At 42.4% G+C, this 19979-nt stretch overlaps 1 protein-coding gene across 1 annotated transcript in view; it reads left to right on the forward strand.

Moving 5' to 3' along the window:
• Window positions 1–3499: 3499 nt before the first annotated feature.
• LOC311109185 (limb region 1 protein homolog) overlaps window positions 3500–19979 on the forward strand; it is a 68768-nt gene continuing 52288 nt past the window's right edge. Inside the window, exons 1-5 of the mRNA XM_084152024.1 lie at window positions 3500–3649; window positions 8593–8665; window positions 16551–16590; window positions 18232–18371; window positions 19665–19768. Coding sequence (XP_084008150.1) covers window positions 3587–3649; window positions 8593–8665; window positions 16551–16590; window positions 18232–18371; window positions 19665–19768 — 420 coding nt within the window. The 5' untranslated portion in view covers window positions 3500–3586. The remainder of the gene's footprint in view (window positions 3650–8592; window positions 8666–16550; window positions 16591–18231; window positions 18372–19664; window positions 19769–19979) is intronic.

Genomic DNA, 19979 nt, shown 5'->3' on the forward strand with positions numbered 1-19979 from the left:
GACAGTATTTGGCACTTTAGAGATAACGTTTTTCTACCTGTCTCAGCTAAGGTCGGGTGGAAAATACCCAGTAGGGTCTCTACTAACCAAATATGTGTAGTTTTGGAGGGGGACTGTGTGGTACATATCCAGCAACACAGCTTTAAATGACCTGGTGCTACCCCATGGTCCTAAAATCAATACACACTCAACAACAATAAAAAGGAAACACAAATGCCAAACTTTTTAATCAAAATGAAATCTAATTTATTTACAAGTTAAATGTAATGAATATTAACCAGTATAATCACACTTTCTGAACAGCAATGGAGAACATTATTTACAAGTTATAGGCCTTTATGTGTTGCTTTTCTATCAAGGTTAGCAGTATAGCAGTATACTGTGATGGCAAGGTGACTGGGAATATGGTCGGATACAAACAGTGTAGTTATTCCCTCCGTAAGGCAATCAAATAGGCAAAACGTCAGTACAGAAACAAAGTGGAGTCGCAATTCAACAGCTCAGACACGAGAGATATGTGGCAGGGTCTACAGACAATCACTGATTACAAAGGGGAAACCAGCCACGTAGTGGACACCGACGTCTTGCGCCGGACAAGCTAAACACCTTCTTCGCCCGCTTTGAGGATACCACAATGCCACCGACACCGCCCGCTTCCAAGGACTTTGGGCTCTCGTTCTCCGTGGCCGACTTGAGTATGACATTTAAGCGTGTTAGGCTGCCATGACAGACCGCATCCCTAGCGGTGTACTCAAAGCATGCGCAGACCAGCTGGCTGGAGTGTTAACAGACATATTCAATCTCTCCCTATCCCAGTCTGCTGTCGCCACTTGCTTCAAGATGTCCACCATTGTTCCTGTACCCAAGAAAGAAAAGGTAACTGAACTAAATGACTATCACCCCGTAGCACTCACTTCTGTCATCATGAAGTGCTTTGAGAGGCTGGTTAAGGATCATATTACCTCTACCTTACCTGACACCCTAGACCCACTTCAATTTGCATACCGCCCCAATAGATCCACAGAGGATGCAATCGCCATTGCACTGCACACTGCCCTATTCCATCTGGACAAGAGGAATACCTATGTAAGAATGCTGTTCATTGACTATAGCTCAGCCTTCAACACCATAGTACCCTCCAAGCTCATCATTAAGCTCGGGGCCCTGGGTCTGAACCCCGCCCTGTGCAACTGGGTCCTGGACTTCCTGATGGGCCGCCCCCAGGTGGTGAAGATAGGAAACAACACCTCCACTATGCTGATCCTCAACACTGGGGCCCCACAAGGGTGCGTGCTCAGCCCCTCCTGTACTCCCTGTTCACCCATGACTGCGTGGCCACGCACGCCTCCAACTCAATCATCAAGTTTGCAGACAACATAATAGTAGTAGGCCTGATTACCAACAATGACGAGACAGCCTACAGGGAGGTGGTGAGGGCCTTGGAGGAGTGGTGCCAGGAAAATAACCTCTCCCTCAACTTCAACATAACGAAGGAGCTGATCGTGGACTTCAGGAGACAGCAGAGGGAGCACGCCCCCATCCACATCGACGGAACCGCAGTGGAGAAGGTGAAAAGCTTCAAGTTCCTCGGCGTACACATCACTGACAATCTGAAATGGTCCACCCACACAGACAGTGTGTGAAGAAGGCACAACAGCGCGTCTTCAACCTCAGGAGGCTGAAGAAATTCGGCTTGGTCCCTAAGTCCCTCACAAACCTTTACAGAGACTGAAAAACAGCTTCTATCTCAAGGCCATCAGACTGTTAAATAGCCATCGCTAGCCGGCTACCACCCGGTTACTCAACCCTGCACCTTAGAGGCTGCTTCCCTATATACGTACATAGACATGGAATCACTGGTCACTTTAATAGTGGAACACTAGTCACTTTAATAATGTTTACATATTGCTTTACTCATTTCATATGTATATACTGTATTATATTCTACTGTATTTTAGTCAATGCCACTCCGACGTTGCTCGTCCTAATATTTATATATTTCTTAATTCCGTTCTTTTACTTTTAGATTTGTGTGTATTGTTGTGAATTGTTAGATACTACTGCACTGTTGGAGCTAGGAACACAAGCATTTCTCCACACCCGCAATAACATCTGCTAAATATGTGTATGTGACTAATAAAATTTGATTTGATTTGATTTGAACCAAGTTTTCAAAACCAATAACAGAGACAAGATTGAAAGACAATACATAATACAGAGACTTGTTGATTATCAAAGTCAGCAAAGGCTTTTTCTGTAAAACATACTCTTGCATGCCATTGTGACAAAGCGTATTCACATTGCCCTCTAATAAGACTGCTTTAGTGAACAAGCATACATAAACACCACAACTACTACCGTCAGACTGTTTTCTAAAATGGGGGCACCGATGAGAAAATGTATAGTTTATTGTCACATCCACCACAAATCCATGCATTGACAGATACTGTAATGCCAGGTATTTCTGAAGTGGAAGTAGTGTATCCTTTAATTCTCCTTCATACTGGTTGAGGGGATATCACAACCCACCCCTTTTACAGGTAGGCCTATCAAATGAGAGGAAATGCTACCCAGCAATTGGAAGGGAGGTTGGAAGGAGCACAAGTTAAAACAACTATTATTTTATAGAGTATAAAACTGGTGAAAAGTGTATTTCATCCTCACATTGTACTTGCTTAGGACTTTAAATAAGACAGGACATCTAATAAGACAAAGGCCAAGAAATAATCGCTTGTATTTTCTCACAAATTACAATTTGGAGAGATGGGCTATGAACCATGAATCAGTCCAGAACCCAAGTCCAAGAGGTGAACCTTTGGATTGATTGCGACCGAGGTGGGTGTGGAAAATCGTTGGAAAGCTATGCATAATTGGGGTGAAATAAACCTATAGCAACATGATTTTGATTTGACTAGGATACTACCTCAAAAATATTTAATTTGTCACGCCAAGCGATTTACCTGATGGATTTTTTTGGCACGTCACCCTCCAAAACGAACCATATTTGGTTAGTAGAAAGAGACACTACTGAGTATTTTCCATATCACTTTAGCTGAGACAGGTAGACAAGTTTTTTTTTCTACAGCCCAACATGCCAGTGTCAACATCGTCTTTTTTCATTATTGGTCTTAATTTTTTTTTTTTTTAAACCATATTTGTTATATGTTTTCATAAATTACTTATTGCGTTTTCTTGTTGGCACAATACAAGTGTCATTAGAATATCATTTGAATGAGTTATCCACATTGTGGTCCTTTGTAGCTCAATTGGTAGAGCAGGGTAGTGGATTCGATTCCTGGGACCACCCATACGTAAAATGTATGCACGCATGACCGTAAATCGCTTTGGATAAAAGCCTCTGCTAAATGGCATATATTATTGCAATGTTTTGAAATGCGGGCTTTTATTTTGAAGGTTTACTTATTATCATACAAAACTGACGTCATTGTTTGTGCTGCTGGCAGAATACTAGTCACAAAAGTGTAGCCGGAGGCGCGATCTTCTGTCGACCGTAGACAGGTTTATGGACGTCAGTTGTACGACTAGTATGTAGTTGGGCAATTGACTTGCATTTGCAATATGAAGAATGGAAGAAGACGATGTTACTATCAGAGAGCAGAATTTCCATAGCCAAGTTCGAGAGTACATTGTAAGTTCATCTCTCTAACGTTAGCTAGCTAGCTTGCTAGCCAACGTTTGATATGTGGCGATGCTGCTTACATTTGATCAGTCAAAAGCAAAGCTAAGCTAATGTTATTTCGCTAGCAAGCAAGTTGCACATAGCTAGCTACCTATGATAACTAGCTAACTTTCCCCACGATATAAACTGCTGACTGCGTTAAAAGTGTAGCTATAATAGTAGTTTGCAGATTAGCCTACTTTTATTTTAACTCCACAACAAGGGATAGCCACGTTAAGGGCGAAATCTGCGATTTCTACATCAATTTTTGAACTTTTAAATTCTTGAAGAATAAAACTAATGAATGCCTTTACATTCTTGAAGAATAAAATGTATGAATGCATCATGAGCGGAGTTAAATTGTCTTACCCCCATCAGAACCCAAAATATAAGCTTGTTTTACTAATTTGTTTTGCAAACAAAGTAATTGTAAACAAACACTAACGTTATAGCCTCAAAACATGGTTAAAAGTAAACTATATATTGGTCATGCCTTGCATCTATAACTGTCTATGAATTTGAGTGGTTCCATTTCTCCAGTCCAATCCATCTATTGACCAAATCAGTGGTGGGGCGTCTGCTTTGCTATTGTTTGAACGGCAAATTTCTCCTTTAAGTCTCCAACTACGTTAGCTGGCCTCTATTGTTGTCAAGATGTCATCTTTCTCTGTCCTTGCTTGTTCAGTATGCTGGTAGTGGCTACCCAATTTAGCTATGGGCAATTCCATAGTAACGGAATTATGCTGAGACTTTTTCACTTCGAGATGTTACCAAACATAAAACAGTGATTTAAAAATTATTATAACTATGCACAAGTACTAATTTTAACAATTTCTGCTGAACATTTGACAAAAACAAAAACTGGAAGAAATGTGCAGATGCAAAGTTTGGTAACAGAAATTTTGTAAAATCTCCCTTAGTTTTAGTATGTGGCCACGATTTCCAAAAACTCTGTTAAATATCTGCTCTGAATTAAGATTCAAAGATGTCTGCAGAAAGAATGGGGTGTCAGCTATGACATGGCACCTTGACTTTTGGTTATTGAACTACAGTAAGTGAAGTGGATTTACATCCTGTAACAGAATTACGATAACGGAATTACATAATGGGTCCCTGATCTGTACCATACAAAAATGCATCATTATGAATATAATTCGCTTCATGGTGATGTATCCTGAAAGGTAGAAATATTCAATATCCTCCTTTGCATATTTGGTTATTATTCTACACACTGGCTATTATCCTAATTCCCCCAAACAAGACCACATTTGGTTGGTGTAATGTCATAATCTGAACTGATTATGTTTCACAAGTTTGGATATCACAGTACAGCACAACAGTGTTCAGTAAAGTAGATAAGTACAATACAGTACATTATACTGTACTCTATTCTAGTGTGCTCTACTGTACTGTACTGTCCAAATGTATGAAACATAGACGCCTATGATCGGTTCAGATTTGGTCTGACCAGGGCGGACTGACCAAATGTCAACTACTTTTCGATGTCCGGTGTCGGTCGGTGCTCAGTGGGTAAGGATGCTTGTGACAGTAAATGGAATGAGGGTATGTAGTAGGTGTCAGCAAGAGCTGGGAGAGGTGACATTAAGTGGAGTGAGAAGAGAGTGAGAGAGGGGTGGCCAGACTGTTTTCAGTATTGCTTTGACCACCAGTTATGAGCTGAATATAACAGTATGCCAGTGGAAGGGAGGACAGTACTGTAGCAGGTGACCCAACTGTGGTTTGTGACTACTATGATTTCCCATTGTAGCCAATTAAATTGCAGTAATTCCTTGACTGGTATTTTGGTAATTCCGTTACCGATTTGGTAACAGAATTATGAGTTTTAATCACTTAAACTTGATATCAGTAAAAACACAAACTAATTGGTAGGTCTACCTTTACTTGTTACTTCTGTGAAATGTCATTATCCTCCCTCTCTCATGAAAGAGAGAAATTACAAAAGATCTTAAAGATATGTGGGTTTTTGGTAAGATAATTACTAGGCACAAGGGGTTGTTTCTTTTTTTGTCAATAAAGTTTTTTATAATTTTTTTATCAATATGACATTACACCATTACATAATACTAATAACAACAAAAACATAACACACAGCAACACAGGAAAACAAGACAGCACCTAAAAAATAAATAATAATATAAAAAAAGTAATACAAAAATACAAAAAAAACCTCCCATTACGCATACATTTGTACTAAATTATTCCCTAGCTTCTCATCCACACGTCCCTTATAGGGTGGTTTCTTAAACTTACAAAAGGCATATAATTTCTCCAAAACTAAATATGTGTTGATATTAGTTGGCAGGGGTCTTTACTTCAACATTATTGTTTCAACTTATTTCTAATATCTTTTAAGACTTTTTATGGTAGGTGTTGTCGAAGACCCCTTTTCCATCAGTTTGACCAGAAATCAAAGCATTTGCTTATTCCACATTTTAAGGATGTGTATGCCTTTTTTAAAATTTTTGTTGACTCTTAACTTTCATTTGACACGGTCCTATGAACTTCACATGTTGGTGGTCATGGGTCCTTTTAAATGGAAATGCCCCTATCCTCATTGGCACTCCGATGGCTTTATCAGTACGTCCACTGAGTCATGCATATGATGGCAGTAGATGCATGAATAATGCAAAACATCAACCTGGTAGAAGCCGGGCAACAATGCACTGCCTGTCACGAGCGAATGTGTGATGAAAGCCTACAGGAGCGGATGTAGGCTAGGATAGTGGGGTTTAAATTATGAGCCTACCGTTAAAAAGAAGAAAGTGAGGATTCTGAGGAATATAGATAAGAAATAGGCCTAGATAGACAGTGGTGCAATTTGACGATAAGTAAAGTAGACTGTTGTTGTCAGTTGGGCGGCAGGTAGCTTAGTGGTTAAGAGCGTTGTGCCAGTAACCGAAAGGTCGCTGGTTCTAATCCCCGAGCTGACTAGGTGAAAAATCTGTCTGTGCCCTTGAGCAAGGCACTTAACCCTAATTGCTCCTGTAAGTCGCTCTGGATAAGAGCGTCTGCTAAATGACTAAAATGTTGATCACCATCAGCCAGCTCAGGGTTCTCCTGCTGTGTCCTGTCACTCCTGGGCACAGTCAGGTATCCACCCAACCTCATATCTGAAGTTTTGTCAGATTGGGTTGGAGGTGTTGCTGCTGATCAGAGCGCTCACCTTTTTACAGTTTTTCTGGTCTGTTGTCATGTGGTTGCCAATTGAGTTTTATTTTTGAAGGGTTTTGAGAGCCAATCGTTGTCTATCATACTTTAGCAAGATATAATGTGTCTTGTCTGCCTGTTACTCCAGCTGAGTTACGTGTTGTGTAATGTGGAAACCGGAGATAGCGCTGACTGTGCTGCTGCTGCGGATGGTTCTAACATTAGGCCTATTTGCTGTCTGTCCCACCGTGCGAAGGGGAATGTGGAATCTTTCTGTCAATGCTGGTGGTCTGAGGCCCAGAGTTTGGGAATGGCACTGTGAAAAATTATTTAAGTTGTTGTTAGGCCGCCTAATTTCAGGTCATGTTGTATGTAAACTAATTAATGAATTAGCCTAGTTTGTGGTGCTAGTTGAAATTGGAATAGTATGATGACTATTATGGTTTAAACTAGTCTTGGGGCCTTTTTACATAAACAAAATATGTGACGTAAGGTCTACCTTTTTATGACATCAGTTGCAACTTTTCTGTTTACGCTATCTGGTCTGTCCGTAACCTGATCAAGGTTACATGCATGACTGGTATCCATCAGTCCATCCCATCCAACCATCCAGCCAGCCAGCCACCCCAACTTCCATCAATCATAGCTGTCCTATGGAAATAACAGTACATGATATGCAGTGATGCATATCCCAGCAAACTTGCTGTCATAGACCTCTGTAGCTCAATTGGTAGAGCATTGCGCTTGAAATGCCAGGGTAGTGAGTTCGATCCCCGGGACCACCCATATGTAAAAATCTATGCGCACATGACTGTAAGTCGCTTTGGATAAAAGCGTCTGCTAAATGGCATATTATTATGTATCGCATGTCCATATATTAGTATAGTAATGTCATAGTACCATATCTGCGTCCGAAATGCCACCTTATTGCCTATGTAGTGTACTACTTTTAACCAGAGCCCTATGGGTCCTGGTGAAAAGTAGTGCACTAAGAAGGGAATAGGGTGCCATTTGGGACACACACCATGTCTATACGGGAGGCAGACCATGTCTATACGGGAGGCAGACCATGTCTATACAGGAGGCAGACCATGTCTATACGGGAGGCAGACCATGTCTATACGGGAGGCAGACCATGTCTATACGGGAGGCAGACCATGTCTATACGGGAGGCAGACCATGTCTATACAGGAGGCAGACCATGTCTATACGGGAGGCAGACCATGTCTATACGGGAGGCAGATCATGTCTATACGGGAGGCAGACCATGTCTATACAGGAGGCAGACCATGTCTATACGGGAGGCAGACCATGTCTATACGGGAGGCAGACCATGTCTATACGGGAGGCAGACCATGTCTATACAGGAGGCAGACCATGTCTATACAGGAGGCAGACCATGTCTATACGGGAGGCAGACCATGTCTATACGGGAGGCAGATCATGTCTATACGGGAGGCAGACCATGTCTATACGGGAGGCAGACCATGTCTATACGGGAGGCAGACCATGTCTATACGGGAGGCAGACCATGTCTATACGGGAGGCAGACCATGTCTATACGGGAGGCAGACCATGTCTATACGGGAGGCAGACCATGTCTATACGGGAGGCTAATACATATACAGTATATCAAATTGTGTTACGTGTTCACATCAATATAATGCCAGATATTGTAACATTGATCATGTACATACACTTCAGCGGCTTTATAATTGTTTAATTATTTTTGTTTGTCTATTCAGATTTGTTTCCTGCTGTTTGCAGTACTCTACATTGTGTCGTACTGCATCATCACCAGGTACAAGAGGAAAACCGGTATGTAGTCTTGTTCTGTTTTTATGGCGATTGTACTGAAACTACCAACACATGTTGTGGTACCAACTTCAAAAACGGTTTCTATGTAATACTTGCACACCTGAGATGCGCACACAGTCCCAGAGGTTTCACAGCAAATATTGCTGTGCTCGGTCTTTTGTTCACGGTATGTTTGCACACAGAGGGACCATCACATTTTTTTTATTTTTATTTCACCTTTATTTAACCAGGTAAGCCAGTTGAGAACAAGTTCTCATTTACAACTGCGACCTGGCCAAGATAAAGCAAAGCAGTTCAATAAAAAACAACAACACAGAGTTACAAATAGGGTAAACAAAACATAGTGAAAAATACAACAGAAAATATATATGCAGTGTGTGCAAATGTAGCAAGTTATGGAGGTAAGGCAATAAATAGGCCATAGTGCAAAATAATTACAATTTAGTATTAACACTGGAATGATTGATGTGCAAGAGATGATGTGCAAATAGAGATACTGGGGTGCAAATTAGCAAAGTAAATAACAATATGGGGATGAGGTAGTTGGGTGGGCTAATTTCAGATGGGCTGTGTACAGGTGCAGTGATCGGTAAGGTGCTCTGACAACTGATGCTTAAAGATAGTGAGGGAGATAAGTGTCTCCAGCTTCAGAGATTTTTGCAGTTCGTTCCAGTCATTGGCAGCAGAGAACTGGAAGGAATGGCGGCCAAAGGAGGTGTTGGCTTTGGGGATGACCAGTGAGATACAGTGGGGAAATTTTTTATTTAGTCAGCCACCAATTGTGCAAGTTCTCCCACTTAAAAAGATGAGAGAAGCCTGTAATTTTCAACATAGGTACACGTCAACTATGACAGACAAATTGAGATTTTTTTTCTCCAGAAAATAACATTGTAGAATTTTTTATGAATTTATTTGCAAATTATGGTGGAAAATAAGTATTTGGTTACCTACAAACAAGCAAGATTTCTGGCTCTCACAGACCTGTAACTTCTTCTTTAAGAGGCTCCTCTGTCCTCCACTCGTTACCTGTATTAATGGCACCTGTTTGAACTTGTTATCAGTATAAAAGACACCTGTCCACAACCTCAAACAGTCACACTCCAAACTCCACTATGGCCAAGACCAAAGAGCTGTCAAAGGACACCAGAAACAAAATTGTAGACCTGCACCAGGCTGGGAAGACTGAATCTGCAATAGGTAAGCAGCTTGGTTTGAAGAAATCAACTGTGGGAGCAATTATTAGGAAATGGAAGACATACGGGGTGAGATCTTGCATGGAGCCCCAGATCGAGGGAGATCTGGGGCTACACGCAAGATCTCACCCCGTGGGGTCAAAATGATCACAAGAACGGTGAGCAAAAATCCCAGAACCACACAGGGGGACCAAGTGAATGACCTGCAGAGAGCTGGGACCAAAGTAACAAAGCCTACCATCAGTAACACACTACGCCGCAAGAGACTCATCCTGCAGTGAAAGACGTGTCCCCCTGCTTAAGCCAGTACATGTCCAGGCCCGTCTGAAGTTTGCTAGAGTGCATTTGGATGATCCAGAAGAGGATTGGGAGAATGTCATATGGTCAGATGAAACCAAAATAGAACTTTTTGGTAAAAACTCAACTCGTCATGTTTGGAGGACAAAGAATGCTGAGTTGCATCCAAAGAACACCATACCTACTGTGAAGCATGGGGGTGGAAACATCATGCTTTGGGGCTGTTTTTCTGCAAAGGGACCAGGCGACTGATCCGTGTAAAGGAAAGAATGAATGGGGCCATGTATCGTGAGATTTTGAGTGAAAACCTCCTTCCATCAGCAAGGGCATTGAAGATGAAACGTGGCTGGGTCTTTCAGCATGACAATGATCCCAAACACACCACCCGGGCAACGAAGGAGTGGCTTCGTAAGAAGCATTTCAAGGTCCTGGAGTGGCCTAGCCAGTCTCCAGATATCAACCCCATAGAAAATCTTTGGAGGGAGTTGAAAGTCCGTGTTGCCCAGCGACAGCCCCAAAACATCACTGCTCTAGAGGAGATCTGCATGGAGGAATGGGCCAAAATACCAGCAACAGTGTGTGAAAACCTTGTGAAGACTTACAGAAAACGTTTGACCTGTGTCATTGCCAACAAAGGGTATATAACAAAGTATTGAGAAACTTTTGTTATTGACCAAATACTTATTTTCCACCATAATTTGCAAATAAATTCATAAAAAATCCTACAATGTGATTTTCTGGATTATTTTTTCTCATTTTGTCTGTCATAGTTGACGTGTACCTATGATGAAAATTACAGGCCTCTCTCATCTTTTTAAGTGGGAGAACTTGCACAATTGGTGGCTGACTAAATACTTTCCCCCCCCACTGTATACCTGCTGGAGTGCATACTACGGGTGGGTGTTGGTATGGTGACCAATGAGCTAAGATAAGGCAGGGATTTGCCTAGCAGTGATTTATAGATCACCTGTAGCCAGTGGGTTTGGCGACAAATATGTAGTGAGGGCCAGCTAACGAGAGCGTGCAGGTCACAGTGGTGGGTAGTATATGGGGCTTTGGTGACAAAACGGATGGCACTGTGATAGACTACATCCAATTTGCTGAGTAGAGTGTTGGAGGCTATTTTGTAAATGACATCGCCGAAGTCAAGGATCGGTAGGATAGTCAGTTTAACGAGGGCATGTTTGGCAGCATGAGTGAAGGAGGCTTTGTTGCGAAATAGGAAGCCGGTTCTAGATCTAACTTAATGTGGGTCTGGAAGGATAGTTTACAGTCTAACCAGACACCTAGGTATTTGTAGTTGTCCACATACTCTAGGTCAGACCCGCCGAGAGTAGTGATTCTAGTCGTGTGGGCGGGTGCCAGCAGTGTTCGATTGAATAGTATGCATTTAGTTTTACTAGTGTTTAAGAGCAGTTGGAGGCTACGGAAGGAGTGTTGTATGGCATTGAAGGTCGTTTGGAGGTTTGTTAACACAGTGTCCAATGAAGGGCCAGATGTATACAAAATGGTGTCGTCTGCGTAGAGGTGGATCTGAGAGTCCATTGTGTCAAGACTGTATATGGGCCAGAGCATGTGAGCGGAGTTGAGTGGTTGGAAATCCCACTCATGGCGCTCCATGTCCTTTCCAACCGCTCTGCTAAAAACCTCTCAGAGCTCACTGGAAAAAAAACTGCCACTCCAAATTCGCTCCATTCATTAAAATCACAATTTAACCAACACCCATCTATTTTTGTGACTACATGGACCTACCACTTGGTTTTGAATGATTGAAACCAAACCATATGGATTTTAATGAAAAGGATTTGAATAAACATGAATGTAACATGAATGTAAGAAGCGCACATCATTTCAAATAGGCTACATGTCGGATTAAACAGCATATAAAAACACGAAATAAGTCAGGAGCCAGACAGCGAGCCTAAAAAAGAACCAAAATGGCTATATTAGAAAAATTATTTAAAGGCTTAGCCTACAAAGAAATACATTATGAAGCATTTGTGAGTACCACACAACAGGCTGGCAGGGACATAAAGAGTTCTGCATTTAAACACCATTTTGTTGTATTAAATCATTATAGTCTATAAATTGAGCATGTAGGCGGTTATTTACTTAGAATTAAATACAAATTAAACGAAAAATGACTTATTAGTGCCTTTTGAATTCATTTTTAGAATTTATTTTTAGAAACACGAGTTTGGCAAGTCTGTGGCTTGAGGCTCATGTGATGGTGCCTGGAGAGCAGGCCAGCAGCGGAGAATATCCTCTCCGCGCTTGCAGAGCCACTGGGGGATGCTGAACACCCCTTTTGGCCACTCTTACCAGGCTGGGCAGAGATGCAGAGTTGTTTTTTTTATTTAGGCAAAATAACCCAATCAAAACGGAAAGCTCCTTGAACGTGGGAATATGCCAGGCCTATTGGGTCAAAATCAATGATGGTCTATTGTATAGATAATAGAACAAAAATGAACGCAACTTTTAAGAGATCTGATTTTTAGTTTATAAATACTTTGCTACAATGACACACCTCATTCCTTTCTTTTAGCATTTGCACATAGTAAGTACACCATCATGCTTTCGGGATGTGTGTCTTTTCAGATTCCACAATGATTCTTTAGTTGTGGACACTACATCACCACACTCCCTCTCTTGCTCTTGGTCCTCATCTTTGTAAGTCACCTTGATTTAGCACCTGTGTGTTTTATCAGTTTCTTTATGGAAATATTTAGCGAACTCCATGACCGTATCTAAAGCAAGGCGCTATAGATAGCAGCACACAAGTAGACTACAAATGCATGCTGGGCCGGGCATGCCCTGAGCTCCTGAAGTGAGCGAAATTGGAGCAGGGGATAAGGCTGAAGCTTCAGCCTTTGAAAATCTCTCTCCACGCTCCAGTCAAATATTAGCCCATATCAGAGAATGTGAGCAGAGCCTCAATTCAACATAATTCCCCCCCCTAATCAATCTACACACAATACCCCATAATGACATGGTCACTCTGACTGAGCTCAAGTGTTTCTCTGTGGAGATGGGAGAACCTTCCAGAAGGACAACCATCTCTGCAGCACTCCACCAATCAGGCCTTTATGGTAGAGTGGCCAGACGGAAGCCACTCCTCAGTAAAAGGCACCTGACAGCCACAGTTTGCCAAAAGGCACGTAAGGGACTCAGACCATGAGAAACAAGATTCTCTGGTCTGATGAAACCAAGATTGAACTCTTTGGCTTGGATGCCAAGTGTCACGTCTGGCGGAAACCTGGTACCGTCCCTACGGTGAAGCATGGTGGTGGCAGCATCATGCTGTGGGAATGTTTTTCAGCGGCAGGGACTGGGAGAATAGTCAGGATCGAGGGAAAGATTAACAGAGCAAAGTACAGAGAGATCCTTGATGAAAACCTGCTCCAGAGCACTCAGGACCTCAGACTGGGGTGAAGGTTCACCTTCCAACAGGACAACGACCCTAAGCACACAGCCAAGATGGCGCAGGAGTGGCTTCGGGACAAGTCTCTGAATGTCCTTGAGTGGCCCAGCCAGAGCCCAGACTTGAAACCGATCGAACATCTCTGGAGAGACCTGAAAATAGCTGTGCAGCGACGCTCCCCATCCGACCTTGACAGAGCGTGAGAGGATCTGCAGAGAAGAATGGGAGAAACTCCCCAAATACAGGTCTGCCAAATTTGTAGCGTCATACCCAAGAAGACTCGAGGCTGTAATCGCTGCCAAAGGTGCTTCAAAAATGTCTAAACTTGTTTTTGCTTTGTCATTATGGGGTATTGTGTGTAGATTGATGAGGGAAAAAAATAATTTAATCCATTTTAGAATAAGGCTGTAACGTAACAAAAAGTGAAGGGGTCTGAATACTTTCCGAATGCACTGTATATGCCTACATTTGGCAGGCCAGGTAGCCTATGGGCCTACTTCTATGCGTGCGCGTCCTTACTCAACATTTTACAGGAGCGCTCCGAACAAAAGACAATGACTAAATTGACAGAACTCGTAAATGGAATTAAATAAACCAAAACTTGTTTCTCACAAGTGTAGCATAGGTTGTGCACTCTGCAAACAATGTGTCCACTCCGACAATGAGAACAGGAAGACTGGAATAATAATAATATTGAATGCATTAAAGGAAATGACCGTAACCAAAGTAACAAACATTGTAGATTAGAAAGTATAGGAATTAACGTAAATGTACATCTGGTGATATACACTACCGGTCAAAAGTTTTAGAACACCTACTCATTCAAGGGTTTATCTTTATTTTTACTATTTTCTACATTGTAGAGTAATAGTGAAGACATCAAAACTATGAAATAACACATATGGAATCATGTAATAACCATAAAAGTGTTAAATCAAAATATATTTTAGATGTTAGATTCTTCAAAGTAGCCACCCTTTGCCTTGATGACAGCTTTGCACACTCTTGGCATTCTTTCAACCAGCTTCACCTGGAATGCTTTTCCAACAGTCTTGAAGGAGTTCCCACAAATGCTGAGCACTTGTTGGCTGCTTTTCCTTCACTCTGCGGTCCAACTCATCCCAAACCATCTCAATTGGGTTGAGGTCGGGGGATTGTGGAGGCCAGGTCATCTGATGCAGCACTCCATCACTCTCCTTGGCCAAATAGCCCTTACACAGCCTGGAGGTGTGTTGGGTCATTGTCCTGTTGAAAAACAAATGATAGTCCCACTAAGCCCAAACCAGATGGGATGGCGTATCGCTGCAGAATGCTATGGTAGCCATGCTGGTTAAGTGGTGCCTTGAATTCTAAATAAATCACAGACAGTGTCACCAGCAAAGCACTATAACGCCACCTCCTCCATGCTTTACGGTGGGAACTACACATGCGGAGATCATCCATTCACCCACACCGCGTCTCACAAAAGACAGATGTCCACCGGTCTAATGTCCATTCCTCGTATTTCTTGGCTCAAGCAGGTCTCTTCTTCTAATTGGTGTCCTTTTTAGTAGTGTTTTCTTTGCAGCAATTCTACCAATTCGACCATGAAGAGTGTGCAAAGCTGTCATCAAGGCAAAAGGTGGCTATTTGAAGAATATCAAATTTAAAATATATTATGATTTACTTAACACTTTTTTGGTTACTACATGATTCCATATGTGTTATTTCATAGTTTTGATGTCTTCACTATTATTCTACAATGTAAAAAATATAGAAAAACCCTTGAATGAGTAGGTGTGTCCAAACTTTTGACTGGTAGTGTATATGTGTACATTTTTATATATATATTTGTTACTGCTCGACTAACACAATCTCGGTCGACCAACAGCCTAGCGACCAAACAATCGACCAGTCGACTAATTGGGGTCAGCCCTACTTGTAACACAACAAAATGTGGAAAAAGTCAAGGGGTGTGAATACTTTTTGAAGGCAACTGTACCTGGTGAAAATGTATACATTTAAATAAACTTCAGATGCATTTGCTGTCCAGTACTGGAAATGCAATCATTCATTTGATATTCATTCTGAGGGAAAGGATTCTCTCAAGATCAAAAGTATATGGCTTTCCATATAATGTTCCATACGATGAAAATAATATGACCCCACACCCACATGAAGTGTGTTGATGGTATAGACAGATGGTCCATGACCATGGATAGAAATGGGCCTATAGCCAGCCTAACTGCAAGTTTGACTATGTGTAGAATCAAAGTAGAAGAATCACTAGATGTAGTCTCCCGAGTGGCGCAGTGGTCTAAGGCACTGCATCGCAGTGCAAGCTGTGCCACTAGAGATCCTGGTTCGAATCCAGGCTCTGTCTTAGCCGGCCGTGACCGGGAGCGCCAGGGTTGTGGGTTCGATTCCCACGGGGGGCCAGTATTAAAAAATAATGTATGCACTCACTAACTGTAAGTCGCTCTGGATAAGAGCGTCTGCTAAATGACTAAAATGTAAATGTAGTCATGATAAACTCTCTTCCACACCCATTGTTCTTGGACAAATATAGAATGTCCAGGTCACCCTGGTTTCTCAAAGCTCCTTTTAAAAGTAGACCACACCACGTCAGAGATCCTCTGTGTATTGTTGTGCCCAGAAAATCTAGGCTGTTCTTTTCTCTGCACCCACGTGGCTACAGTACAGTAGGTACATGAATCAGTCCCGAATGGCACCCTATTCCCTACATAGGCCCTATGGACCCTGGTCAAAAGTAGTGCACTATATAGAGAATAGAGTGCCATTTGGGAAAGGCCCATAGACTAGGCCCGTAGGAAAAAGGGACTTCCTAAGCCAGGTACATTGATGCATTAACGGTAGTCCGACCCAGGATTTGAACCGGGCAACATGGGGTTTGTATTCCCAAGAGGCCCTTCGGTGTCTCTGTAGGGTTCACTTGCTATACCTGCTGTGACTAAAGTGGTTTCCTCTCCCTCAGATGACCAGGAGGACGAAGATGCCATCGTCAACAGAATATCGTGAGTGGAACTGCTTTCAATAAAGCTGTTAAGAAATAGCTCTACTTCTAGTATCTGTGTTTCCTGAATCGATCCTCATGACCCTCAGCCATTCCACATATTTGTTCTATTCCAACACTAGCACACCTGATTCAACTATTCAACTAATCGGCAAGTACTGATTAGGTGAATCAGGTGTGCTTGTGTTGGAATAGAACAAATATGTGGAACGGCTGAGGGTCACGAGGACCGCTTTGTGAAACACTGTGTAGCCTACGTCTTGGTTCGAATGGCTGATGTGGCTTGTCTTTCACATAGCACGCACCACTGCACACCGGGCCTAACCAACACAACTCTGGTAGTAAAGCAGAAACAATAGGCCATATGATTGCAGCCCACTTTGTCATTTGTCCTCTTTGGTCCAGCTAATGGTGATATTGCAAGGGGGAATGGCTGAGCAAAGTAAATGGTGTAGCATTCCACATGATTTTGATTCTCGAGCCATATATCAAAGTGGTGACCTTGTCCACATCCCACGGAGGACCAGAACAGATGGTGTAGTGTAGTCCTGTGGCCAGCAGAATCTGGCAACCTCCACATGTAGACTGCAGCTCAGGCCCCTGCTCTGCTGGGATGCCAGGTTGGAGGGGAGGGAGGGATATAGATTCACATACAGCTCATAGACACTGAAGTGGCCATCTGCTCCACTAGGATTTAAGTTAAGTGATCGACTGGTGTGTCCCCCAAATCGAACCCTATTCCCCATGTGGCTTACTACTTTTGACCAGAGCCTGGTCAAAAGTAGTGCACTATATAGGAGATAGGGTGCCATTTGGGAAGCAGCCTGCTGCACTAAACAACTCTATTCCCTTATTATTAATCCCTGTCACACTGTATAAGAAGATTCTCATAATGTGACACGTAATCTAACACTAATCCTTTAATGACTGTTGGCCTACAGTTATACTTGAGTAATCAAATGTATTTAAATGATTCCTAGCCTGCATGAATGTGGGTGTTGTATGTGTGGACACAGCTCATGTAGATGCATTTGAATGCTGGTGTGTAATTTGTAAGTCGCTCTGGATAAGAGCGTCTGCTAAATGACGTAAATGTAAATGTAAATGTGTAGAACTGTTGCACTGCCATTCTTATATGAATTAATACTGTAAGACAGGGGTAGGCAACTAGATTCAGCCGCGGGATTTTTGTCAGAGCGAATGGTCGGGGGGCCGGAACATAAATATAATAATTTGTACACTGCAAATTCACCATAACTAAGCCCAAAAATAGATTTTATTAGAAAATAGCAATAATTTCATACCTTGAATACATAGAGACACGATCACATAAGTGTCTTTTTTTATTTGTGGGAATACTTGTGAACAGATTTCTTAAATCAAACTCATTTTAGCTGGGGATTTTAGTTTAAAAAAAAATTTATTTACTCAAACTAAATATAGTTTTAAAAAATCACTTGTGGGCTGGTTTAGCCCGCCGGTCTCCTTTTTATCGACACTAGCTGTAAGATAATGTATGTGTCCAAGTTCTTAACAATTCCTTAACAAAACTGTGTGATTTCACAGCAAACTGTAGACTTTCTTACTAATTCCTCTCTTTCTCTCTCTCTCTCTGTGTGTGTGTGGCTGGCTCCCCCCACAGACTGTACCTGTGCACCTTCACCCTGGCCATGTCCGGTGGGGCGGTTCTCCTCCTGCCTTTCTCTATCATCAGCAATGAGATCCTGCTCTCCTTCCCCAAAAACTACTACATTCAGTGGCTCAATGGGTCCCTCATCCATGGTCAGTAGTGTCATTCACATTTCATCTTGTTTGTGTGCCTGCGTCCCAAATTGGACCCTTTTCCCTATATAGCGCTCTACTTTTGACCAGGGCCCATAGGGTTCTGGTTGAAAGTAGTGCACTGTGTAGGGAATAGGGTGCCATTTGGGACGGAGCCTTTCTGGGGATTGACTTTGTGTTTTGAGTGCTTTGGATTTGGTAGTTCTAGCTTTAGATAAGTAAGGCCTGGTCTCTTTGGATTTGGTTCACTAACCACACGCAACATAACAGAATCACTCATTTTTATACATCCAGTCACAAATATCTGTTTCCATCAGACTGGGGGGGGTTGCGTCCTGAATGGCACCCTATTCCCTGCAAATTGCACTACTTTCGACCAGAACCCTATGGGCCCTCGTCAAAAGAAGTAAAGGGAATATGGTGCCGTGTAGGACGCAACCTGGGGGTTTATCAGAGAATGTTACATTAGTCAAGACCTGATTTATATTTGTGAGCATGACACACCCTAGTCCCGGAGGTCTACAGGGTGTGTAGGCTTTTGTTCTAGCCCTGCACCTGATTCTACACACCTGACTCATGTAATCAACATATCGTTAGCTGAAACAGGCGTGGTGTGATAGTGCTGGCCTAGAACAGAAGAGTGCACACCCATAGCTCTTCAGGAACAGGGTATTAGTAAGCTAACGTAGCAGGCGTAGAAGAAACACCTGAAACTAGATCCCCTACATACTGGGCTTGACAAGAAGAAATAAAAACTGTCGGGGGAGGTTCTCTTCTGCACTGTTCAACCAATCCAGTAAATGTGGAGGAGGAGTTAAGATGGAGTGTCGCCTTAACGTCCAAAAGCGGAAGTCACGTTGCGTCACAGGCACTCTTTCCATTTCCCTGAAAACCGGAACATCCGGTTGTTGGGGACTCTGCAGAGGCTAGGGTATTACAAACATCTTCATTTGCAGTCACAAGGGGGCATCGGAGTCCATGGTTTAGCAGATGACTGCAGGAATAGATGGTGGCCAGTGGATACTGTGCTTTCTATCTATCCAAAGCAACGCTTTCTCGTGAGACTAGAGATCTGTCCTAAATGCCACCCTATTCCCTACATAGTGCACTATTTAGGGTAGTAGTGCACTATGTAGGGAATAGGGTGGCATTTAGGATGCAGTCAAGGTCTGAGGATAATGTGTTTTATTGTAAGGTGTGATTTCTGTCATGTTGTATTTTGCTTGGTGACAATCTTGAAAGATTGATTGATTGTTTAATTGATCATGACTAGCTGGAATGTTGCCCATACAGGCCTGTGGAATCTGGTGTCTCTCTTCTCCAATCTCTGCCTCTTCATCCTGATGCCCTTTGCCTATTTCTTCCTGGAGTCCGAGGGATTTGCTGGATCAAAAAAGGTACAAAACGCACGGTTGCTAACAACTTGCTAAAACCTGTGTATTTTGGTTTTTACAGGCTCTTGTAGTATTGATGAACTCTTGATCTTTCTTGATTGATATCCCCATTGTTTTCACACAACTGTTTGAAATTGTCCACTTTCCACTGTGCCATATCAGAAGTACACCATCTTCATCAATCATGAATCCTAATGATTATGGCCAATGGCTA

Source organism: Coregonus lavaretus (genome assembly GCF_964263955.1).
Source record: "Coregonus lavaretus genome assembly, chromosome: 34".
NCBI classification, from domain to species: domain Eukaryota; kingdom Metazoa; phylum Chordata; class Actinopteri; order Salmoniformes; family Salmonidae; genus Coregonus; species Coregonus lavaretus.